The 27,210-nt window shown below is 40.3% G+C and overlaps 2 protein-coding genes across 2 annotated transcripts in view; one reads left to right on the top strand and one right to left on the bottom strand.

Moving 5' to 3' along the window:
• LOC140245997 (plexin-A4-like) overlaps positions 1–27,210 on the top strand; it is a 109,591-nt gene that overhangs the window by 55,086 nt on the left and 27,295 nt on the right. The window lies entirely within an intron of this gene.
• Positions 13,434–22,240, bottom strand: LOC140246340 (uncharacterized). The gene is made up of 5 exons (XM_072325812.1): positions 22,192–22,240; positions 21,231–21,292; positions 17,156–17,542; positions 15,900–16,211; positions 13,434–13,979 (listed from the first exon to the last, which is right to left on the bottom strand). Exons 1-5 carry the CDS (start codon positions 22,238–22,240, stop codon positions 13,434–13,436), a joined length of 1,356 nt encoding a protein of 451 aa, XP_072181913.1.

The following is a 27,210-nucleotide window of genomic DNA, read 5'->3' as shown; positions in this document are numbered from 1 at the left end:
GATGGTCTTTGTTGGAAGGTAAGTATCAAGACGAGAGCGAATGTTTTCCAAGAGCACATCACACTTTTTGGAAGGATCATTGATCTGCGCAAGTTATTCCCAAGTATGGTGAGTAATCGGTTACAGCTCGTTATTCCGAAGGTTCGTTATTCCGAAGGCTCTTTAGTCCGAAGATTCGTTATTCCGAAGGTTCATTATTCCGAATTTCATTTTGGGATTAACAAATCTTCGGAATAACGAACCTTCGGAATAACTCCACAAATGTTCGGATTAAGGAACCCTTTTTCATTTTCGGATTAACGAGCCTATAGGTATAGGGAATTTGTGTGTTTCGGATTAACGAACCTTTGGATTAACGAACCTTCGGAATAGCAAACCTTTGGAATAAGCACAGTACCCGTGTAATCCAATCTCCAAAAGACCTCAATCGACTATCTTTGAGGGGACTTACGACTCTCTTCTTTGTTGTATTTTGTGGACGTGATCGGTTGGCTGGGATCCAAAGAACACAATTATGATCGCTGGCAGCAATAGGAGAGATAACTTGGACATGAGAGTAAAGATTTGCATGATTAGTTACTATCGTATCCAAAACATTGTTTCCTCTGGTGGGTTACATCACTATACTTGGGTAAATTTGTTATTAGCGAGAATCATTTAAAGATTCAAATCGTTGAAATCCCCCATGAATGATATTCCCGCTTCAGGATACTGTAACATTAGTGCGTCAGTTGTAGATATCAGATGATCGATATATTGTTCAGCATATGGGTGGCGGGGGGGGGGGGGGTAGTATACGACACAGACGATGAGACTAAATAACTGCCGAGGTAAACGTGGCGGTCTCAGATGCAACCATAGTTTCAATGTTATCTGGTATTTTGACAGACAGAAGACTTGGTTTAAGATGGTGCTTAGCGTAAATTACTACTCCACCTCCAGGTCGTCCACTCCGGTGATAAAAGAAGAGAGAGCAGTCAGGTAAGGAATATTGTTCCAGAGGTGTCAGTGGGTCAAACCATGTCTCTGTCAGGAAGATAACATCTGCATTATTGTACGTGGCCACAATCGTGAGATCATCTAACTTATTATGAAGAGACCGGACATTTGACAGTAACACTTTAGGCAGATCATATCCTTTTACACAAAACTGATGATGAGAGTGGTGAATGTCAATGTTAGTGAGAAATTGTTTCCTTTTGCGGTATTGTTGAAATGGGGGACGGCTCTTTCCTCCTGTCGGTCTATGGATCAATGGAATCTTTTGGCCAACATCGGGACTTGAGCACGAGATTTCAGGAGTGGAGGACATTTTTGTTGATTTACCACCACGCTTCCACCTGTATGATTTAGGTTTAGTATTGATTCCTAGGTCTGTCATGACCTTCCATGTTTCAGGTGATACCTTCATATCTCTACATTGATCTCGTTTGCTACGTAGGTACTCACATGAATATTTCAGTCTATCATTGGACGTTTCAGGCAAAGGACCGGAATTTGGATTGACATCGCCACACTGGAGAATAAAAGTGGCGGTAGAATTGGCGGTGTAAAGGACCCTTTTCCCCATGTATTTGCTGGGAACAAGTGAACATGTCCGTTGTTATAGTGATGCATCCAAGGGCTTGGTGTAGAGAGTCACAGAAATCCTTGTTGTATTCACACGGTAGAGAAGGGGCAGCAGAAACAATAGCTCTGCTTTCATTGTTGGGTAAGTTTCTCATTCAAGTTGACACTGATAATCTTCATTCACGATTGTGAGTGAAGGAGAGCTACGGCATCTACATCTACAAGGTTCTGAAGACTGGTGCAAACGGGATTCAAAGGAGGTCTGACTCGCCTAAATCCTTGTTTGTAGTCAGAAATTGTCCGGTATGCAGTAAAATACCTACACGCAACAAGCCTGAGTAGCTTGCCCGAAAAGGTGTGACAGGGCCTAAAGTTGGTTGTGGGTAAAAAGATATGCGTGCGCACCTCCGGGCGACTACTTTTGAGATACATGCTAGGTACTGTCATGTGCGGATCATCTACGGGGACCTCCGGGTAGTCAAAATTGTTCTTTGCAAGTCGCACGCAAGGCTGGTGTGACACGGCCTTTACATACCTTACGACCTAGGTAAAACTTCCAGGGTCAATCGCAGTGTTGACATTTTGCGAGTACACGTGCGCGTGTAGCGCAATTCTAACCTAATCGATCGCGACGAAGAAGCTACCCCTCATGCCAAAATGTCCATCAACAAGAATGGAGAAGACAAATGCCACTGGTAAAAACAATCGCATGGTCGACGTGCGCGGCGCTACCACTTCCGGAAGTTACACCGACCCTGGCACATAAATTGGTCGGAGTTTCTTCCCACGACCGTCGTGTGGACACAAGGTTCGTGGTAAGATATATGCATTAATTTGAATTTTAATTGCCGAGCCATAAATTTTTACTCCGACTAGAAATACGTCTGAACGTGCTTATAGGTGCAAGAATTAATTAACAATACGATGAATGTCAAAGGCCCGATTTCACGAAGGTGGTACAATTAAAACCATGGTTTAAACCATGATTTCAATATTACCACCTTCGTGAATTCGGAATCATGTGTGTAGTAGGTCCATGGTTATACATGGATTTTCATATCACACTGGCGTCGTGCATTATTAAACGTAGATGTTGTGAACTACTTGAGCAGGAATGAGAAATGAAATTCTTGTGTTCACTGTAACTGACTTTCAATATCTCAAACACTGCTGAGTAAGTTTCCTCTAATGACTGTTGAGTGAAATTTCAAACACATACAATATGTGACCCTGCACCTCAAAACAAACAAAAAGTCGCCAGACATGAATTTTTAGTTAAGACCATATTCTGAAAGAGCAGACTTTAAGCTTTAAAATGATGCATAACTCAAATCAAATGGACTCTCTTAACCTATTTAAATATTGGAAAGAAAGCACACACTCGGGAAAAGTGTGAACTGAGAAAAGAGGCTCTGAAGTACAGTGTCTATTCAAGCGCTTAATCTTTACAAACCGTGCTGGCTGTGCGATGAATGGGACAAAAAACAGGAAGTAAACCACCAGAGTAACAACAATGAAGGAATTATCAGATTAAAGTGAAATTAAGCATGCCTCATTAACACATTCTGTCCATAATTAATGCCAACTTTCAAAGCAGTAGCACTATCCTTTCAAAAGTTATTAGAGTTGAAAGTGAAGAGTGTGGACAAGGTTTTTCAGAAATGAAAAAGGGATTCTAAAGACACACCTAATCACACTATTCTACCAAAAATGTTCGAGATAAACTGCTAAAAAACACACTTTCCTGCCCGTTTTATGATACCAAATTTTAGTATAATGTAAAAGGAGACCCGCTCTTTCAGAAAGTATGAAAAAGTCAAGTTCGGCTAGGTTGACCCATTTCACTTATTTTCAGTCATCACGCAAAATCAGTGTGTGCGACTTTATGTTCGTTTTGAGGTGCACTGTCACATATGTATCTTGAAAGAAACTCTTACCAAGTGATCAATAACCACATTTTTCTCTGAGCAGAAAACGTTTAGCGAGAATACCAGTATATTGAGTGAAAATGAATTACAAAGCAACATTTTTTTTTTTTTCAATGTAGATGTTTATGGGAATGCAAACAGGATCCGTTGTGGCCCTGTTTTATAGATACGACCGCGAACTCCCTATCATTAGTTCCCCCGTTCAGTTATCATGACTTCAGTGGTTGTGCCCTGAAAAGGCATATCCTCTTTTGCCTTGTCATTCAGCATGTTCAGAGGAGACTTAAAGCCCTCGGGCCCGTGGTAGCGTCTAAAGAGCACTGTTTACGTGCTTTTTTTATTGTGGTCACGTTATAATCCAAGCAATTAAATGAATTATAACAAGATTATGTGTTTGAGGAAATTCATTGAAGAATTGAAAATCACTTGTAACAAAACAAATATCATTCTGTTAGCTGTCTTACAAAATGCAACAAAAATATCGTGTAGATTATATTAGTAAGTTACATTGATTTTCAAATTTCTGCATTTTCAGTCATTTATAGATTTCATTTTAATCTAATTTCTTTTTTTTTTTCATACTTCTCATTTACGAATATTAGATCAGAAATAATGGTACAAGTCCCTTAACCTTGTCAACAATGTGCCAAAATAAACAATATACATGGTAATAACACATTATTTGTAATGATAATTGGTCGAAATCGAAATGGGGTTAAATAAAGAGAAGTATGACGGAACCTACATAAAAGCAAGCTTGTTTGGCTGTAAGCCCCGAGTAATCAGTGTTTGTGAAAAGGAAACGGAGAACGGATAGAAGATTAGACCAGGCGATTGATAGTACCGAAAAAGAGAAGCGGGCTATGCCTATGTGATTTAAAAAAAAAAAAAGAGGAAGAAGAGAAGTAGAAAAAACTAGAGATTGTAATTTGTCATCACTGACAAATTAAGGTGATCCGACTTTTTTAATCAATGATTCGAGTCCTGATCGCAATAGGCATGACAATACAAGTTTCATCTGTGTTTAGAGACATTGGCCGTGTGATGTTTGGATTCTCATTTAGAAAAGGGAGTCATATCTTCCATCTTTGGTACCAAATTCTGTATACACTGAATAACGAAGATACAGCAACGAATACATATGACCTTTGACCCACCTTTACACTCTCAAGATGGCATCTGAGGAAAAAGTGGTTATTTTGTGAAATGATTCTTGCGACATCGTCTATATACCTGTGCAAAATATGGCAAAGATAGGACAGGTATTCACCAAGATACAAAATGCAACATTTATGACCTTTGACCCTTATTTACATACCCAAGATATTGTCCAATCAAGTAGTTGTTATTTCATGAAATAATGTACGTGACATGAACTAAACATGTGCAAAATATGGGGGTGATAGGGCGTGTTTTTCTTGAGTTATTGCAAAGAAAGTTACCGAAAGAAAGAAATATCTGAATACATCGAAGAATGATAAGCTTTAATTTCAACCAAGATTTCTAACGTGATTCCGCCATCGTATAAAAAAAAACGAAGGGCACGTGACGATAGCGCAAAGTTTCAGCTACAACATATTAAAATCTGGGAGAAATTCACGGAAGGGTAAGTGAGCTAGTGCTCGATAAAGACAATCATGACAATTTTCACATTTAAAAAATTCCCTCCCATAGAGATAACACGTCATAACGAAGATACAGAAAGAAGTACATATGGCATTTGACCCCAATTTGCACAGACAAGATGGCATCTGAGCAAAAAGTGGTTATTTTGTGAAATGATTCTTGTAACATGGTCTTTACGTGTGCAAAATATGGGAAAGATAGGACATGTATTCACCAAGATACAGGTCTATGACCTTTGAACCTAATTTACATACCCAAGATGGCGTCTGATCAAGTAGTTGTTATTTTATGAAATAATGTTCGTGACATGAACTAAACATATGCAAAATATGGGGGTGATAGGGTATATTTTTCTTGAGTTATTGCACAGAAAGTTGCAGAAAGAAATAGTTCAATACATCGAAGATAAGCTTTAATTTCAACCAAGTTTTTTTACGTGATCCCGACAACGTATGAAAAATGAAGGGCACGTTTACGATAGCCCTACGTCTAAGCTACAACATATTAAAATCTTAGAGAAATTCACCGAAGCATAAGTGAGCTAGTGCTCGATAAAGATAGTCATGTCAATTTTCATTTCCATAAATATTGCACTCCCATAGAGATTACACGTAAACTGGTCCAATTTGACAAGGTTACCTTCAATCCATTTTTGTTGAGGTGAAGTCATCATCTAATCAAAATTGTGTAATTACATTTATGAAAGAACGTTTCATAAGCTACAACATATTGAAATTGGGTGAAAATTGGCAAAGGATAAGTGAGATACGCTCGAGTAAACTTGAAATTTGATGACGTCATTTTGAAAATTAACTTTTTTATTTTATTTAGAAATTTGATATCTTTTCATCATTTTTCCAGCATTGGCAACCCATGGAATGGCATGTATAACTCATCAGCTTTCCAAATATGTGAAGAAAATGGGGGTCACCGTCCATCCTGGCGAGTAAATTCGGATTTAAAATTGAAGGTTTTTTGGCATTGTTGCACTGTATATCGCCATTGACGCGCGCGCGGAATTTCAACTTTGACGGGCCCGTATGACGTCATATTGAGTCGGATTGACTTGAAACTTGGTAGAAATATTTCTTGACATTTCAGGCATCCGATAAGTGTAAAAAAACGGGAAATTTCTATTGCATATGAGCTGTGCGTGCGTATATGTGCGCGCGCGTACGCGTCCGTCCAATTTTTTCAATTTTTCAAAAAATGCTCCAAATGGTCTGAAACGTGTGCAAAAAAAAATTTGAGCTCGATTGGAGCATAAAAATATTTCAACGCGCGCGTTTTAAGAGAAAATATGAATTTTGAGAACATGAGTAGAATGCGCATAACTTGAAATATATGTGACGTAAATTTCATTGAAAAATTCCATTCCATTAATGAGATATGATTGAGAATGTGTTTTCATATAATGACGTCATAGTGACGTCAAGGTCGACTGATCACACTGATTTCACTTGATCTGTCGTCTTTGGGACACGATACATATATGGTATAATTTTGACATTGATAGGAAGAGGTCTTTCTGAGCTAACCTCTGCACAACTTTTGAGGAGAAACTAGACTCGGAATTTGTCAACGCTGACAAATTAGGTGATCCGATCTATTGGGAAATCAATGATATGAGTCCTGATCCCAATAGGCATGACCATACAGGTTTCATCTGTGTTGAGGGGACATTGGCCATGTGATGTTTGGAGTCTCATTTAGAAAAGGGAGTCAGACCTGCCATATTTGGTACCGAATTCCGTATGCACTAACGAAGATACATAATGAAGTATATTTGACCTTTGACCCCATTTTGCACAAAAAAGATGGCATCTGAGCAAAAAGTGGTTATTTTGTGAAAAATGATTCTTGTAACATGGTCTTTGCGTGTCCAAAATATGGGAAAGATAGGACAAGTATTCACCAAGATACAGGATGAAACATTTATGACCTTTGACCCTAATTTACATACCCAAGATGGTGTCCGATCAAGTAGTTGTTATATCATTAGCCCGACCAGACACTGTTACGCTATGCGAAAACAGCGTCTGACACGCACGGCATGCAGCCTCGAAGTGAGGAACCTCAACACAACTACAAAACTTAGGAACATGTATACTTTTCTCCTTTAAACAGAATACTTTACTCACGTTAAATGCTACAGAAGAATAGTTCGCCACACTGGGTCCATGGAGACCACTTGCGATAAGTCCGTGGAACAAATAAATGACACTTTCTGGCGCAATTCCTGACCGCCGGGCTTCGTCGTTGCAGGATTCAAAATGGCGCCTTGACTTATGCGCATGCGTGACCGGATGTGCTCCAGAGCGAGCGCGTGTGCGTTGAAAGTGTCGAACAAACCTTGGCGTCTGCGACACAATAACCCAGTACAGTTTATAGCTGTATACCTTATACTAGTAACCGTGCGTACGCTGCTTGAAAGGGCATTCACATCACGTGACCACCCGATATCTGAGCTTGGCCTGGCGTGAAAGATTGTGTACGGTGTGGACATGCTGGATATGATGATCAATTTCGGTAAGTTTCATTACGTACATTTGAATATATATAGCATCAGATGTAGAGTAAATATTGAAGAGTATACTCGATGAGTTTGAGGTGACAAAAATGATCGTAAGTATCAAAAGTCAAAGCTATCGTGTACGATTACGTCGCCTCTCCTAGTGATTGGTGGTCGCGCGCGTACAGCCCTGTCGCGACGTACCATGTACAGCGACTGGGCTGTGTATAGTTATTATATCATGAAATAATGTACGTGACATGAACTAAACATGCGCAAAATATGGAGGTGATAGGGGCTGTTTTTCTTGAGTTATTGCAAAGAAAGTTGCAAAAAGAAAGAAATATCTCAATACATCGAAGATAAGCTTTAATTTCAACCAAGTTTTTTAGCATTATCCCGACATCGTATGAAAAAACAAAAGGCACTCTAACGATAGCGCAAAGTCTCAGCTACAACATATTAAAATCTGGGAGAAATTCACCGAAGGGTAATTGAGCTAGTGCTCGATAAAGACAATCATGTCAACTTTCACATCTAGAAAAATTCCCTCCCACAGAGATAACACGTCATAACGAAGGTACAGAAAAAAAGTACATATGACCTTTGACCCCACTTTGCACAGACAAGATGGCATCTGAGCAAAAAGTAGTTATTTTGTGAAATGATTCTTGTAACATGGTCTTTACGTGTGCAAAATATGGGAAAGATAGGACATGTATTTACTAAGATACAGGATGAAATATTTATGACCTTTGACCCTAATTTACATACCCTAGATGGTGTCCGATCAAGTAGTTGCTATTTTATGAAATAATGTACGTAACATGAACTAAACATGTGCAAAATATGGGGGTGATAGGGGCTGTCTTTCTTGAGTTTTTGCAAGGAAAGTTGCAGAAAGAAAGTGTAGGTATTATGGTACGGGCCTATGATGTAATACCTAACAACTCACCGAATGGCAAACAGGACGACAGGACTGGGAGTACCACCAGCAGGAAGGGTAGACGACCGTATGACACTTAGAGTAGTGTAGAAAGCACCAGGGCACCAGTAGAGGTGAACAGTGTCCTTGAAATGGGTATTGCACTTCCCGAACTGATATGAAATAATATGGACTAACTCCGAATGCACTTAGGGTGTCCGAAGACGACAGTGTCCCATAGAAATATGTACAAAATATCCAGCAGCAGCGTGGAGTATCCTCCGGGTGCCGCGGCTAGCACAAGCGAGGGTAGAATCCACCGCTGGGGCGCTGGATAGATGAAACTGCGAGGTCCCTGGTAGAGTCTGCACACCACGAACAGTACGCTAGCAGGACCGATGCAGTGCAATGTGAAGGAGCGCAGGTAGATCGCGTTGAATGAAGCGATGTAACGAAGCGCTGATCGCGTTGAATGTAGCGATGTAAAAATCCCCAGGTTGGAGTGTAGAGTATGAAGAAAGGGCGAATCGCGGTATAAAATGTAGCGAAAGACGCGAAGTATAAAATCCGGGAAGGTGTGATATTCCGTATTGAGAATAATCCGTAAGTAAAGGTGATATGCGGACGTGACTTCGACGATTAGATCGTGCTCTCTGGATGAAAGCTAATCGTGAAGTGAGGAAGCGTGGAAAATGAAACAGCGTAGTCGGAGAAAACATGTCACGGACAGGAGCTTTGAGTGTGGTAATTGGCTGATGAGGGTCTAGGACTTGTCCCCCGGAGGACAACTCCCCCGGGGACTACTCCCACCTGACAACTCCCCCGGAGGACGTCTCCCCCGGAGGATTACTCCCCCGGGGGATGTCTCCCCCGGGGGACAACTCCCCCGGTGGACAAGTGCCCTGGGGGACAACTCCCCCGGAGGACAACTCCCCCGGGGGACAACTCCCCCGGGGGACAAGTCCCCCCGAGGACAACTCCCCCGGAGGACAACTCCCCCGGGGGACAACTCCCCCGGGGGACAAGTCCCCCCGAGGACAACTCCCCCGGGGGACAACTCCCCCGAGGACAAGTCCCCCGGGGGACAACTCCCCCGAGGACAACTCCCCCGGGGGACAACTCCCCCGAGGACAAGTCCCCCGGGGGACAACTCCCCCGAGGATAAGTCCCCCGGGGGACAACTCCCCCGGGGGGACAACTCCCCCGGGTACAACTCCCCCGGAGGACAACTCCCCCGGGGGACAACTCCCCCGAGGACAAGTCCCCCGGGGGGACAACTCCCCGGGGACAACTCCCCCGGAGGACAACTCCCCCGGGGGACAACTCCCCCGGAGGATAACTCCCACCTGACAACTGTAAAAAAAAAAAAAAAAAAAAAACGCCCCGGGGACTTCTCCTGGGGGACACTCCCATACTGAGCAGAGATGGGGTTTTTTTTTCCTAGAAATGAAGACTAAATTCATCTGTGTAAAAAACAGTTTTCTTTTTAATAGAATTTAAATTGAAGGACAAGTCCACCTTTACATGCATGTGGATTGAGTGAATGCAGCAATACGATATTATTCGAACACATCAGTGAAAGTTTGGGGAAAATCAGACTAACCGTTCAAAAGTTATTAATTTTTAAAGTATCTGCATAGTCACTGCTGGATGAGAAGACTACTAAAGTGCATGATGTCATATGCGTATAACTGTATAAAGAAAATAAAAAGAGAATTTCACAAAACTTTACTTTTTTTAATAAAGTGCACATTTCTTCGACTTGTTACTGACGTATGTTAAGGGTAATATTATTCCCCTGCCTTCTGAAAGAGAGAAGTCAAGCGTTCTTTTGCTATGCGAGAAATGTGAAAAAATGTTGAATGTTCTTTATTCTTTCTTTATATCGTTGTACTCATGTGACATCACAAGCTATAGTAGTCTCAGTTCTCATCCAGCCTTGAGTGGGCAGAAACTTCAAAAAGTCACAACTTTTGAACGGATTGTCCGATTTTCCTCAAACTATCACTGATGTGATCTACTAATATTGCTGCATTCAGTCTACCCACATGTCTATGAAGGTGTACTTGTCCTTTAAAGTTGGCGTTACCTAAGACACGTCCATCTTTATAACAAATTTTTTGAAATCTCAGCACAAAGGTTTTACCATTGTACACGCCAAATGTAATGTCGAAAAAAGTAGAAACGCAGGTCCATTTTATCACTGAAAGTTGGTCAAGAGATAAACACATTGACGGAAACACGCTTTTGAGGGGAGAGTTCATTCCTTAGCATGTACCTGTTATTCTTCATTATTTTATAATATTTTAAGAAGTCCATTCTTTGATGATTTTCTTTTCCTTTTTGCAATTTATGATTATGATAGTAATATGTTAAATGAAAGAAAGATGTTATTCAGAGGGGTAAAGGCTCAGGTTTTTTAGTTTTTTCAGTTTGTCTCCATTTACAAAGGAATACTAGTATGTTGTTAGAAATACCTTTTCAATGGGGTTATGATTTTTATCTAAGATTCTTATGATAGTTACTATCCTGTATGTCTCTGTCAGTAATTTTATTGTGCAATTTTCGTTTATGTTGACTGTGAATTTATCTGAACATCATTACAATTCTTAATGTCGGAGAAAAAATTGACAGACAAAATATGAATATTTTGTTCATGAAAGGACTTGAATGTGTAAAAGATTGAACTGTGTGACATTGACACTAGTGAAGGCGATGCGGCACTTTTACGCGTACCCTGTATATGTACATGTAGGTACAAACAACCTTTCGTCAAGTGTGCGGAATATTGATAGACATTCTTCTCAGAAGTTATATAACTCAGTACGTGAAAAATGCCCCAAAACAGAAATCCTTTTGAGTGGGATTCTTGCCAGGTTGGGCTGTGATTGTTTGCACGATAAATATGTTTTCATCTTCACATCGTTGCACCAAATTGTTCAACTGCTCTTGCATCAACTTGAGTAATTACTTTCTTATAACAACAAATACAAAGGCTGTTCATGAAAAGGAAGCCTTTAGGAAGCGTAAAAGAGGAAACTTTAAAAAAGCACAAACAAACAAAGAAACAAAAAATGGAAACAAAAATGAGAGTGGTCAATATAAAAGTTATGTTGGAATTCATGTGTGCTGTCTCCATGTTATTTTGTGATGATTGGAAGGACTTGCTTCTTGTGTTTGTATATGAGCATGTTTCATTTTTTGGAAAAAAGCGTGTTGTCTGTTTTCATTGCAGAGTGCGGATATCAGTTTGTATGTGGATAAATTCCTGAAGACTTTGAACACCTCCACTGCCAACATAGGCTTATCCCTTCATACCATCAAATGTTATTATTCACAAATGAATAAAGTCTGACAAGGATGTGATTTTATTTTGCCCATTTTAGAGCAGTGTATATGTACAATCACATATTCTTTTTAATTCTTATAATCTCAATAAAATAATCTGCAAGGATTTTTTTTTAATCAGCTGTTGAAATTTAGTAGCGTATTGATAAATACCAACAATACAGTATAACAAAGAATCACAACTATCAAAAAACCAAAAGCTTATCAAAATTCAAGACAAACAATAATGATAACCAGAATACAGTTCCTGTATACATGTGTAATTTGAAGAAAACTTGTTATATCAAAACATTGAAAAGCACATGCACAAAACATTGAAAAGCACAGCCACGCTGCAACTGTATTTTCTCAACTAGTCGTCATACACTCGATTACGGGAGGACAATTTACTCTGGTGTGTGTGCGCGTGATGCGCATGTTTCTACGGAAATATAATATAATTCTATGTTGTTTGTTTCCTGCGCAGATGTGTCAATAAATTCCCTGAAGATGCGAACCATTCCCCCACCGACTCTATCACTGCATACCATACAACTCATAGCGATTAATTCACAAAAATACAAAGTATGGCAGGGTTTATAACCTGTAGGTTTTATCTTGCCCACTGATAAGTTTTGTGTAGAATCAAATACTCATTTTAATCACCGGGTGTTAAACAAATTAAAACAACAATTACATGGCAACACAACTGTATCTTGTCAACAACTCGTGATGGACACGATCACACGACCAAGGCCGAGCTATGTCCTTGTAGTGCAACTGAACAACACAATTTTCAGTATGTACGTGGGACTGATGTAAGTTTTTGTGGACGTGAGTCATATTCTGTATCATTTACGACAGTAATATAGAAAAAAAGACAGAGAAAATACAATTATGATACTTGTTACACAAGAAAGTAACAATGAACAGAAGTTGAAGCGATTCTAGCATTTTCGGAGTGCTTAGAGTTACCCTCGTTCATTCGGCAGAATCGCCATGCCAATGATGTCACAGCGCGGGGTTGTGATTGGCTAACTAAGGTGGTCTGCGACTCCGCCAAGTTTTGAGCATTTTTGGATGTGTACCTGGAGGCTATTTTGCTGGATCCTGACCCTGTTACAAGAGATTGTTAAAAAATAGTGGTATTTTTGAAAAGCTAGATAAATTTCGCTTCGGATGATGTATGATTTTAGTGGGCCCAGAAGCAACTGATATTGAAATAATTCAGTATATTCTCAATATTCGATTTTGTCATTTTAACCTCACTTTTATCCTCAATTTACTATATATTTCTGGGTGTGGGGACTTTATATTTTTACATGTCTAGTACATTTTGTCCTTTGACATAAAGATGCAAAAGAAATCGTTGATAAACATAATATGATTATTCACGGAGATATCGCAGTTTGAAAAGGAGACGTTTTCTTCGGTTCGAGAAATCATGTGAAGGTCGCCGCGACCGAGCTGAAAATAAAAGAACAAAATAAGCGTATTTTCGGAGGCCTGCCGGTTGACTGCTCAATACTCTTTGACCGCCTGCTGCCTAATGCAAATTGTAGGACACTCCCCTCAAGAACTCTAAAATGTCTCGGTTGGCATAACCTTCCACAAGTCGCACCAGCCTGCGGTTGATCTGCTCATATTCTCGTCGTCTGGCTGGAGCAGGTGCACCAGCTTGCGCCTGAACGATCGTCATCTCTTGGAGACTTTGTTCTTGCTTGACCTTCTCTAGGAATTTCCAAAAGGTTTGGTGATCAGCGCCGACTCCAACTTGAAACCTTCTGTGCCATCCCTCCACGTGGTTGTTTGTTCTCGAGCTTCCCTCTAGAGTGGCTTCGTGGACATTCCACATTAGCTGTGGAAACCTTGGAGGGGCACGCTCATTCCCCCTTATCTGAGGGCGGCCAACATACGTATCCTCAAAGTAGTTGAGTACCGGGCGCAGTTCTGGAGGAGCTATCTCAGAAAGAGCCCCAAATGCCCTCTCAACATCAGCTAGTGGCACGAATGCAATGGCGGCGATCATCCGAGCTTGTACTCGGAATTCATTGTCTGCCAAGTAGAGGGGACGCAGGCCCTCTTGTTTGATCTGAATTAGAAAATGAATAAAACAGCAAAGAAAGTCGTAAACCTGAAAGAAAACCGCACAACATTCATGCAAGAAGATTATCCGGTGGAATAATGGATGCATTTTTAAGGCAAGCCGTGAATATAAAACTGTTTAAGTTTGCATCCCTCTTTAGAATGTTCATGGTTTATCAACAAAACGAAAAGCGCCCCAGATTATATACGTTGTATAAAGGAAAGGTAAAACATTTGACGTGCAATGTGTTGATAAAAATCCTATCATTGAAATCGATTTAGCAATGAAGAAAGGGTCTGTATTATAGACCAATGACTTTATAGACCAAAATATGAGGAAGAAGGGAAGAGAGAAAGAAAATCAGAAAGAAAGAAAGAGGGGACAGGGGCGAACAAGTTTCCCAAGCAAGAAGGCTGTATTGTGCGGGGAGGGGATGGGCAGTTCGGCGTAAGGCAAGTTGAATGCTTATAGTTTAAACAGAGGCACCATACAGAACCTGTCAGCCTAATAACGTGTTTTCTCTTGCCTCCTGAATGATAAGAATGCTTAAAGATGTACAAAACACATTCACTATCCCACATATAATTAAAAGTGTAATTATAAAAATAAAACACGCTCTTTTCACCATTTTAAGTGTTCATCCAACATACCCCACTCTTATTGCGAGTAATGGTATGAAAATAACCATGAAAACATTCTTGACTATATGATGCATACTTTTCCATTAGTTTATTCTGTATAACACCATGCCCGCAGTAAGACAAGGATTACTGGAATTATTCTTGTTTGTTTGTTTTTTTTTTTTTTTTACATAGCCAATGAAAAACATTTCCCGAATTTGTAAACTTTGTTCATATTTGAAAGAAACTTTTTTTAAAAGATTTGTAAAAATTGATAAAACAGCAACACATCTTTATTCACAATAAGAAACAGAACTACAAGCTATAGATGATTTATTAGAATGTTTCCTTCTCGTCCATGATAATCCATATACTAGTACTAGTATTCTGTAGCGCTCCCCCGCGCACGCATTGTTAACATATCCATGACGATGATTTTGATCAAGATTATCACTAGATCTTTGTGATCACCGTTTCAATCAATGTCATATCAACGAAAAACCAACAGGGAATTCGTTGGTTTAATTGGGGTACCTCCACTATGTCAAAAAAAAAAAAAAAGACTGCTCTATTGCACGAGTGTCGTCTTTGATGTTTCCGTTCTTCAACTCGTCAAATGAAATCGCCGACTCTGGTGTCTAGAACCTTTGCCTGTCATCAGCCCCACAGCTAACACGCTCTCTATACACTCCGCAAGCAAGTAAGTGTAAACAAAATGAAAAAAAAAATAATCCGGGGATAAGCGACGGAGACGAAGTCCGACCCCCACTGACCAATCAGAAACGAGGTAATCAAGTGCTGCCGGTGCGTGCGTGTACGTGTTCAGTGCACAGCGTAATCATGAATATTCATGTGGTTTGGAAAGTCCGGGGCTAAGAAAAACGAGTGTAAAAAGGTCAGTTTTCTCCTTAGCCCCGGACAAGAGATAGTACGGGACTAATTGGCCAGTGTAAAAAGCTGAAAAAATTGGTACGGGACTAACGATAGTCTTGGGTCAGAGAAAGTCCGGGATTAAGAAACACAAGTTTAAAAAGGGCTTTAATAAACCTTGACCTGGTGCCGCGCTCCCCTATTCTCTGAAGCGAAGCACATCAGAAACCTAGTATTATTGGTCTAACCAAACTTCTGTCTATCGATCTGGAGAACTAATGTCTATAGAGCTTTACTAAATGAATGAATATTAGTGAAATGAAAACGATCTTCAAATCGACCTTCATATCTTCCCTGCTCATCCCGCCTTTGGGCTTCAAAAAAAGACGAAATAACCGATTCAATTTCAGAAAGAGAACATATTGGCATCAAGTACCTTATCGTGGATTCTCTGTGAAAGGTGAAAGAGGCACCCCTTTACTGCTGTGTCCGGGAATACTCTCTCAAATGCGTTCTTGGCCGCCAGCTCAAAGTCGATGAGGACCGTTCTCGGGTGGAAGTCGCCATGTTCGAGAAGGGCACGGAGAACTCGTGAGTACGTTTCTTCCGTCTTATTCGGCAACAATGCGTACACAAGTGGGACAACGCGCCCCTCATGTACAGCATGGACAGTCCAAAGCTGGAAGAAGATACTTGGTACCACTTGAAATGTACCATCAGCAAACCAATTAGCTGAATTGTCTAGGAGCTGAAAAAGAAGCCAGAACGATGAGAAATCAGACTCATGTCAAGAACAAGAAGGCAACAAACTGGAAAATAATGTCAAATCTTACTAGAATAATTATGTTTCTTCAAGGCAGTACAGTACAGGTAACTCTTTTTCGGTACTTTAATGGCACAATTTATTTTCCGTCTACCTCAACGCTTATCTTCTTTTGAAGGCTAATAACATACCCAGTGGTGTAGCCAGGATTTCGTCTAAAGAGGGGAGGTACATCATGCGAGGGAGCAGACTCAGCAGAGGCAGGATGGGGATGGTGTTATAGGGTGTGGCCCCCTCCAACAGTGAGAGCTTTTTTAATATTTTTTTTAATTTATTTATTTATTTTTTTTTTGGGGGGGGTGTTATCACGCGATTTCATGCATACTTTTGGCATTTGTAATTAAATGATTTTTTTTTTTCAGGCTCCAAACTTGGGGGAGGGCTAGTGCCGTCATTACCTTATTAATTTAACGGATTCTCTCTCTTTATCTTTTCGGAGGCTCCTTTTTTGCTCAGAAAAGAATTTTTGGCCGTCTGCGACTGTCGTGATTTGGCCTTGAAATTTTTGCCTGTCGGACCAGATTTTATTTCCCATGGGTTAAACTCAATTTGAAAGTTCCTTGGTATGCTCATGCTCCAAGCTTCTGAAGCAAATCATTTTAAATACTTTGAGAATGTTCCAACTTTGAGAACTTAACAAAACAATAATATTGCATTCCTATTTGCCAATTTCGATAATGGAGACGGATACGCATAAAACAATGACCTTTATTTTAGTGCACAATATGCTCAGACCAGCAAAGAAATGTGATTCAGAGACTCAATAACGTAATGAACTACTAAAGATTATAATTTTTTTATATTATTTCTTAGTATTTTGTGAAATATAGTGTGGGAAATGGAATTCGTAAATGGAAGGATGAGTGTACCCGTAAGTTTCTGTCCGTGGCGAAGATGATGAATCTGTGAGGGTCTTCTCTTCCGGAGTCATGCAAGAGGAATCGTTCTCCTGCAAGGGAAAGAGCTTCATCATTCGGAATCTCCAATTCCTCCACAGTTCGTGGTACCGGCAGAGCATTTGGATGGTTCTGCCTGTGACGCCGGATGTTTCGGCGCATGTCATCAAGCCGTGGAAGGGCAGCCCGTCCTTCCTCGGTACTCAGAGGGATGGTCTGCAACAGAATCTGTTGCGGCCCTTCCTCTGTGTCCAGTGCCCTCCTCTTTACAGCCGCTGACACCTGTACAGCGTTCACTCTGCCGTAGTTTGGAGGATGAGGATGTTCGGGCTCACGCCCATGGTGGTTGTCTCCCAAAACCTGTTATGAAGAAATTTAAACCCATGTCACATTCAAGGAAACGAAAATAGAAAAAAAGGAAATAACTTTGTACTTGTTTCTCTTTGACAGCAGTTGCATTGCAGAGTAATCGTGTAGACAACTATGATAAAGGTTTTTTTAATCAGAAATATTTTTTCTATAATTTATATGCTGAAAAAAAAAGATGAATTGCATTAAAACGTCAAGCCTAAACATTTACTACGGTATACTGGACCTGTATTGTCGTAGGATTCGAATGTGAATAATCTTTCTTTTTTTCTACAATTCAATAATAAAAAAAAGTAAGAAAAGTATATCTTCTCAGTTCATACTGATGTTCTGTGTGAAAGCAGTGGTTTTGAATTTAGTGTTGAATATTGTATGTATTCTGACTATGACATTTTTTTTTTATTTCAGATTTGTTTCTTTACACTATTAAATGTGCATTAGATCACTGAATTTCACTCCCACACAAAACAAGCCTGAAAGTGCAGACAGCACTAACAAAGCATTCCCATTGTCACTGGATATATTACTTTCCCTACTTTTCTATTGAGTTTTTGAGCTTTTTTTTTTTTTTTTTTTTTAGATATGCTACCTGAAGGGCTCAGTAGAGTGCTGAATTTCAATTCTAAAAATGCAGAAGTTCCCTCATTTAGGGGGAGGGTATCCCCTCCAGGGGAGCGTACCCCCTCCAGGGGAGCGTCGATGGGGGGGGGGGGGGGTGAAATCATATCATTTTGCCCCGCCCCCCCGGTAATTTCCAGGATGTGGATTTTTATATTATTCGAAACTGGCTCAGCAAAAGCTCCCTCATATGCAGGGGTGCGGAGCAGTTGCCTCCTTCCCGCCCTCCCAATGATTTTTCGGAGTGTCGGAGATTTTCTTGCTTTTTTGATGGAATACTATCCAAATATTTTACTGAAACTGTGCAAGGAATTGTTGTAGTTCAATTCTGAAAACGGGTTTAATAGGTTTATATCTCCTCCCACCTTCTCCCCCTTTGTTCCGTTCTCATAAGATTGACATTTTTCAGGATAATTCTTTCATCAAAAGATCTGTCATTTAAGTTAAAACAAAATGCAAAAGTTCCCTCGTGTGGGAATATAATATACTTCTTTCATTTAAGCCTAACCAATTCCCCGCCTAGTTCCCCTCCATAGACGTATATACCGGTAGTATTACACTTCGTGGATTAATAATTTCCCCAATTCCACCAAAATGTGTTTGTGAGATAATGTCAATTGGACTCTAAATGTTGCACAGCTTCATAGTAGTAAAAAGCGTCAATCCTGGAATACAAATGTTGGGTGGGAGCTATGCAAACACATTACTTTACCCCCACCCTCCCGATCCCCCCCCCCAAAAAAAAATAAATAAATAAAAAAATCCCCACGATGCAGAAAATTTGCATGTTTTTTTTTTCATAGGAACTCTCCAGATATTTCACCAAAAGAGCACAACATCGTTTAATTTCAATTCTGAAAATGGAAAATGCCCGTGGTTGTGATAGGGATGCCTCCCCCGTTATAGGCCAACTTCCATACAATATGTAGACTTTTGAGATTGAAACTTTCCTAATATTTCATCAAACAGTGCGCACTTTATTTCAAACAAAATTTAATCTAAAAGTTCCATCATATAGGAGGGGTATATCTTATCTTTTCAATTTCTTTGTTTGACAGTTTTTCAAAATATTGAAACATTGATTATGGCTACATTACATTACATGTAAATCAAAAGTGTGCGCCAGAAATTCCACATCTTTGAATCGCAATCATGCAAAATCCTTCTCGGATAGGAGGAGGACACATCCTCCCGCATCCTTCCCCCGCTTGGTCTCTCTCCGTGATGACTTACTACACTTATCTGATACAAATTTCAGGATGTTCCACCTATAGATTTTGCTTCAGATCGTTGAACATTGTATGTCAATTCTAAAAATGCAAAAGCTCCGTCATGTGGGAGAGAGTTACCCCTCCCATCCCCGCCTCCTCAACTTCCGGACATTTATTATACAGAAATATGCATACACAGAGCAAGAGCTAAATATATCCCAATTCAATGCATGGTTAATCACATTTCTGTGAATACTATTTTTTATGCCTCCGCCACAAAGTGGTGCCGGACGCATTATGTTTTCGGGTTGTCCGTCCGTCCGTTCGTCCGTCCGTCCTTCCGTCCGTCCGTCCGTAATGAATTTTGTGGACAGGGTAACTATCAGAACCTTTTGAGGTATCCTAATGAAACTTGGCATGTATGTGTATTAGGGGGTGAAGTTGTGTCTATCAACATTTGGTTGCACATGAAAAAGGTCAAAAGGTCAAGGTGAAATACATAAAATTTCACAATTTCCACCATAATATCATGCAATGCCTGAAGATATTTTCTTGAATCTTCTCTTGTGAAAGTTTAGGTCATGAGGTCATGAAGGAATGTTTTTTGTAAAGCAACCGATGCTCAAAAGTCAGGGAAAATAACTTCTTCGCCCCCCTCAAAAAAAAAAAATATCTGTACTTGCCACTGACCGGGAAATTGTTGATCTTGCCCCCCCCCCCCCCCCCTCCCCCAACCCACACCTCTTACGTCCCTTAGATCCCTATAATACAGATAACTTTGGGAGGTGGATATATAAAATTATGTATATTTTATGACCACTTTTTTGCACGTACAATGCCTATGACTGGTCCAGACCTACGTACATAGACGGACCAAACAGGATGGTCGTGCACTAGGAACGCAGTATAAGCAAGAGGTACTCGCCTAGTACCTCCTTGGTATCTGTAAGAACTAGCGCTATACAGGTAAATGAAACGAGATCGGTTTTCGGCCTCGTCCTCGCGTACCAGTCAAAACGCACACACACACACACACATTTTTTTTTTTTCAATTACATTTTATTGATTTCATTCAAATCATTCGTAAATCAACCCAATCTGGGTGTAACATGAACATAAAACGGTACAAATACCATTCAAAACACAAGTCCATTGTCAAACTATACTGCCAATCATCATTCTTCAACATAACAACTCGATTATAGATCAATCCTACTGACCATTTCTTCACAAGGAAGTATTGACATGTACTAAAAAAAATATTCTTTGACTTATGTTACTCGCACTCACAAGGGTATTTATACATAAAAAAGCAACACAAATACGATATACAAAACTAGAATGAAATCATTTCAATTAAAAAACACACGCACATCACATTTTCATTGAAAATAAAACATACGCACACACACACACACACACACACACTCACCATACCGCGCGTATTGAGAAGAGCTACTGCTAGAGTAGAGATTAGTTTTTCCAAGAATCTCGTTGGTTTTTCTCCCCCTTCCACTGGACTGAATACACTCGTGCACATGCGTGCACGTGTTGCATGTGCACGTGTTATCATTGGGAACTGAGGTTGAAGTGATACTTTGTTTCAAAATAATTTTTCGCTACATCGAGCCATTTATGATTTTTAGCTCCCCTGTATTAGTGTTTTAAAAACTCAATAAATAAAAAAAATTAAAATGTTCAATAGGCCTATAAGGTATGGGTTTAAAGTGAAAGGAAATAAATAAGGTTCTGTACATGTATTTCGGCTTCACTGTTCCCATCTCTTATAACCAGATATAGGACTAATATCTTAAGTAAATAAATGAGGATGTTTAAATTGTATACTTTACCTGAATCTTTGCATTGCACTCGTGCTTGCGCCGCAACTCGCACTCAAACCCCTCCCAGCCACCTGCAAGGTCACGTCGTTTGACATAAATGTATCCATTTAGTGCAAATTTTCGCCCTCCTCGTTGTGTCGTTATCCATTCCATGGCTTTCCTTTGGCTGGCTTCAAGGACAATGCTGTTGGTGTTGTTGTTATATTTGAGGCGCGCTATTCAGACATGAATATTAACGCCTTTATCTTTATAATATCATTATTTTACATATAATCAATTTCTAAAAAAAAATACACTTATTACAATTATTTTTATGTGCGCAATATGTTTGCTGTTATATGGCTGGGGCAAATAAGTTCTGGTGCATGCTGATGGCAAACTCTGATCAGCCCGGCTCGTTACATTGAGCAGGATTCTCTGTCGCGTGCACACGGACCTAGATCCCTCATTTGCCGCACTCAGGACCCTCCGCCCAACGCATATGGTGCACAAGCAGACTCCGGAATTCGATATAGAAACATATCAAAAATAATTGTTTCATAAAGGGGCCTATGTACTTTCCAATAAATAGATATAAATTACAAATAATTCAGAATTTTACATCGTGTAATAAGCAAACATCCGGTTGTGCAGTGTGCAAATCTAAATTATACAAAACTAAAAAAAAAAAAATATTACCTGCATAACTCTATACGACTTATGTAAGTCTTTTGGATAACAGCCTTGTTCTCTTAACATACAAAATTAAAACCTTTAAATGGCTAACATTGTCAGTAGATAACAGGACTTTTCTTATATTCCGTTGATCTTTTCCTCAAATGTCTGTGATCAACATGACTCTCTCTATCAAATATTTTGGGCAATCATATAAAAAGTGACTTAAATGTACCTTTACGGGCAATTGAGCATTTACCTGTTTCACGAAAATTTACTTTCCACTTATCATAATTCAGTCCCATATTACTCTTACGGACAAGGTCCCACGAGGAGTATAGTCTGTCTCCAGACCCCATGAACATGATACTATTTACCTATTCAGGATATTGACGCCCTCAACGTCGAAAACTAGTGTAGTTTAAGGTGTGTTTGTTTGTTGTTGTTTTTTTTTTTCTTTCTACGCGGAGTCCAGTTGGCAAAGGGGCCTGGAAACCAGACTACACGAGGAGAAACGAGATGAATGCATAGGCTTGCATGCAACGGCACCAGTGGATCCAGGATCTCCAAGAGGGGGACCGAATATTCGGCCGATCTTTTTTTTTTTTTTATTTTTGACTAAATTCGAGTGATGACTTAAAAAAATAAGTCATTACGCAATTTAAAACCGACCAATTCTTCTTCAGAACCAGTGTGCAGTCCCCCCCCCCCCCTCCCCCAAAGTTGGTTGGAATAATTCTAATGGGATAGGGACCAAAAGTCAGTTTTATTGGGTATGTGGACCGGGGGGGGGGGGGGAGGTCTCCGAGAAAAATTGAGAAGTAGCTTTAATTTACAGGGAAATTGCATCAGATGTGGTGACTGTGATACTTTCCCTCGAGCTCTTGTTTTCTTTCTACACAAATCTGAAAGGAATAATAAATGAGCAATAAACACATAAATTCGGATGTAATGAAGCGACAACGAGCAAGTTTTGACTGCAGAAATGCAAAAATTTCCAAACACGCTCGCTCCCTCAATGACTCTTATTTTGTTGACTTTGGTTCCTTACCGGTCATCAATTTTTCATAACGAAATATCATAATAAATAGAAGGAAACTTTACCCATTACTAAAGTGTCTCAAACACACAGAAAAAAAAAACATATGCGATCACATTCAAACCTATATTGTAAAAGTCTTCAAAAGAACGAATGGTTTGCGGAACCTTCCTCTAGATGTAAAAGGAAGAGAGACACTTATTCAAAAATTTACATTACAGTGACGTGCCTTTATTGTGTGGTATATTTTTTCACGTTGACAATTTTTGCTAATCGGATTTATATGAATTTTTCCCGACTGTAAATAATAAGAAATAAGATATGATTGCCAAAAGCGCACCAATTAGATAGACAGCAATTTGGGAATTTGGGAATTAAGGGACGAGGTGACCCCTTAGTTTTACAGAATAATGATGTCGAACTTTTTTTTTTTTTTGGGGGGGGGGGGGCGTTATTTCTGAAATAAAATTCAGTGTACTTAGCCGAAGCTCAATCATCATTATAAAAGTGAAGGAGTGAATAAAGAATAGAGGAACTAGATTACGATCACACAACCTTAAAGTTAACTTTGCTCGTCACTCTTGAAATGTCAGAGTCCACAGGAATTTAAGTCGAATTCTTTCACAGAAAAAATATGAAGTGGTGGGGGTGGTCACCCTGGGGATAAGTCACCCTAGGAGTTGTCGTTCGGGGTAGTGGTCCCTCGGGGGGAGTTGTCCCCGGGGGAGTTGTCCCCCGGGGGAGTGGTCCCCCGGGGGAGTGGTCCTCCGGGGGAGTTGTCCCCGGGGGATTTGTGCCCGGGGGAGTTGTCCCCCGGGGGAGTTGTCCCCCGGGGGAGTTGTCCCCCGGGGGGGAGTGGTCCCCGGGGGGAGTTGTCCCCGGCGGAGTTGTCCCCGGGGGAGTTGTCCCCCGGGGGAGTTGTCCCCCGGGGGAGTGGTCCTCCGGGGGAGTGGTCCTCCGGGGGAGTTGTCCCCGGGGATTTGTCCCCGGGGGAGTTGTCCCCCGGGGGAGTTGTCCCCCGGGGGAGTGGTCCCCCGGGGGAGTGGTCCTCCGGGGGAGTTGTCCCCGGGGGAGTTGTCCCCCGGGGTAGTGGTCCCCCGGGGTAGTTGTCCCCCGGGGGAGTTGTCCCCTGGGGGAGTTGTCCTCTGGGGGAGTTGTCCCCCGGGGGAGTTGTCCCCCGGGGGAGTTGTCCCCCGGGGGAGGCGTCCCCCGGGGGAGTAGTCCTCCGGGGGAGACGTCCTCCGGGGGAGAGGTCCTCCGGGGGAGCTGTCAGGTGGGAGTAGTCCCCGGGGGAGTTGTCCTCCGGGGGAGTTGTCCTGATACGGGCTGATGAAAATGCGCAGCTCGTCACTAATTGGTAGCTTGTTTCCGTGACAGCAAAACAAGAGGTGTGTTTATGAAAATCCGACTACTGTTGGAATGTGAAATACGCGTACCTCGGCACGATGACAAAAGCGAAGAATGTAGTGCGCACCTGTCATGTGTCGGCGCACAAAGAAAGCTCGCGTGGATGTTGACAAAATACTGTGGCAGCCAGACAGCGTAATTTACAACAGCCAGAGTGCCAGACAATATGATACATAGATATAGAAAACCGCTACAAAAGAAATATCTCAATACATCGAAGATAAGCTTTAATTTCAACCAAATGTTTTGACGTGATGCCGACGTCGTATGAAAAAACGAAGGGCACATTACCGATAGCCCAAAGTCTCAGCTACATCATATTAAAATTTGGGAGAAATTCACTGAAGCATAAGTGAGCAAGTGCTCGAGAAAGATAGTCATGTCAATTTTTATTTCCGGAAAAACTGCACTCCCATAGAGATAACACGTAAACTGGTCAAATTTGACAAGATTACATTCAATCCATTTTTACGAGGTGATGCCGTCACCCAATGAAAATTGTGTCACTACAATTATGAAAGACCATTTAATAAGCTACAACATACTGAAATTTGTGTGAAAATCAGCAAAGGATAAGTGAAATACGCTCGAGTGAACTTGAATTTTGATGACGTCATTTTGAAAATTTACTTTTTTTACTTTATTAAGAAATTTGATATCTTTTAATCATTTTTTCAGCATCGCCAACCCATGAAATGACATGTACAAGTCATCAGCTTTCAGAATATGTAAAGAAAATGGGGGGTCACCGTCCATCCTGACGAGTAAAATCGGATTTAAAATTGGCGGTTTTTTGGCATAGTTGCACTGTATATCGCCATTGACGCGCGCGCGGAATTTCAACTTTCACGGGCCCGTATGACGTCATATTGAGTCGGGTTGACTTGAAACTTGGTAGAAATATTCCTTGACTTTTCAGGTATCCGATCGAAGTGAAAAAACGGGAAATTTCTATTGCATATGAGCTGTGCGTGCGTATATGCGCGCGTGCGTACGCGTCCGTCCAATTTTTTCAATTTTTCAAAAATTGCTCCAAATGGTCTAAAACGTGTGCAAAAAAAATTTGAGTTCGATTGGAGCATACAAATATTTCAACGCGCGCGTACGCGCGCTTTTTAATGATAAATATGAACTTTGATAATATGAGAAGAATGTGCTTGACTTGAAATATATGTGACGTAAATTTCATTGAAAAATTCCATTCCAATAATGAGATGTGAATGAAAATGTGTTTTCATATAATGACGTCATAGTGACGTCACGGTCGACTGATCACTATGATTTTACTTGCGCTGTCGTCTTTGGGACATGATACATACATGGTATAATTTTGAAATTGATAGGAACAGGACTTTCTGAGCTAACGTCTGCACAACTTTTGGGGAGAAATAAAGAAAACTAGAGATTGTAATTTGTCATCACTGACAAATTAAGGTGATCCGATTTTCTTTTTAATCAATGATTCGAGTCCTGATAGTGCAAAGTCTCAGCTATAACATATTAAAATCTGAGAGAAATTCACCGAAGCATAAGTAAGATAGTGCTCGATAAAGAGAGTCATGTCAATATTCACATCTAAAAAATTCCCTCCCATAGAAATAACACGTCATAGCGAAGCTAGAAAAAGAAGTACATATGACCTTTGACCCCACTTTGCACAGACAAGATGGCATCTGAGCAAAAGGTTGTTATTTTATGAAATGATCCCTGTGACATGGTCTTTACGTGTGTAAAATATGGGAAAGATAGGACATGTATTCACCAAGATACAGGATGAAACATTTATGACCTTTGACCCTAATTTACATACCCAAGATGGCGTCTGATCAAGTAGTTGTTATTTTATGAAATAATGTTCGTAATATGAACTAAACATGTGCAAAATATGATGGTGATAGGGTATATTTTTCTTGATTTATTGCACATAACGTTGCAAAAAGAAAGAAATATTTCAATACATCGAAGATAAACTTTAATTTCAAGTAAGTTTTTTGACGTGATCCTGACATCGTATGAAAAAACGAAGGGCGCATTAACGATAGCCCAAAGTCTCAGCTACAACATATTAAAATCTGGGAAAAATTCACTGAAGCATAAGTGAGCTAGTGCTCGAAAAAGATAGTCATGTCAATTTTCACTTCCAGAAAAACTGCTCTCCCATAGAGATAAAGCGTAAACTGGTCAAATTTTACAAGGATACTTTCAATCCATTTTTACGAGGTGATGACGTCATCCAATCAAAATATTGTAATCATAAGTATGAAAGAACATTAAATAAGCTACAACATACTGAAATTTAGGTGAAAATCGGCAAAGGATAAGTGAGATACGCTTGAGTGAACTTGTATTTTGATGACGTCATTTTGAAAATCTACTTTTTTACTTCATTAAGAAATTTGATATCTTTTAATCACTTTTTCAGTATCGCCAACCCATGAAATGATATGTACAACTCATCAGCTTTCAAAATATGTAAAGAAAATGGGGGGTCACCGTCCATCCTGACGAGTAAAATCAGATTTAAAATTGGCGGTTTTTTGGCATTGTTGCACTGTATATCGCCATTGACGCGCGCGCGGAATTTCAACTTTGACGGGCCCGTATGACGTCATATTGAGTCGGATTGACTTGAAACTTGGTAGAAACATTCCTTGACATTTCAGACATCTGATCCGTGTGAAAAAACGGGAAATTTCTATTGCATAAGAGCTGTGCGTGCGTATATGCGCGCGCGCATACGCGTCCGTCGATTTTTTTTGAAATGCTGTAAATGACCTGAAACGTGTGCAAAACAATTTTAAGGTTGATTAGAGCATGTTTAAATTTCAACGCGCGCGTACGCGCTCGTTTACTATAAACGTGACTAAATTTTATGAAATATATCAATAG

The sequence above is a fragment of the Diadema setosum genome, chromosome 2, assembly GCF_964275005.1.
Source record: "Diadema setosum chromosome 2, eeDiaSeto1, whole genome shotgun sequence".
Taxonomy (NCBI): domain Eukaryota; kingdom Metazoa; phylum Echinodermata; class Echinoidea; order Diadematoida; family Diadematidae; genus Diadema; species Diadema setosum.
Note: the sequence above shows the minus strand (reverse complement) of the source record. Positions and strands in the feature narration are given on the sequence as shown.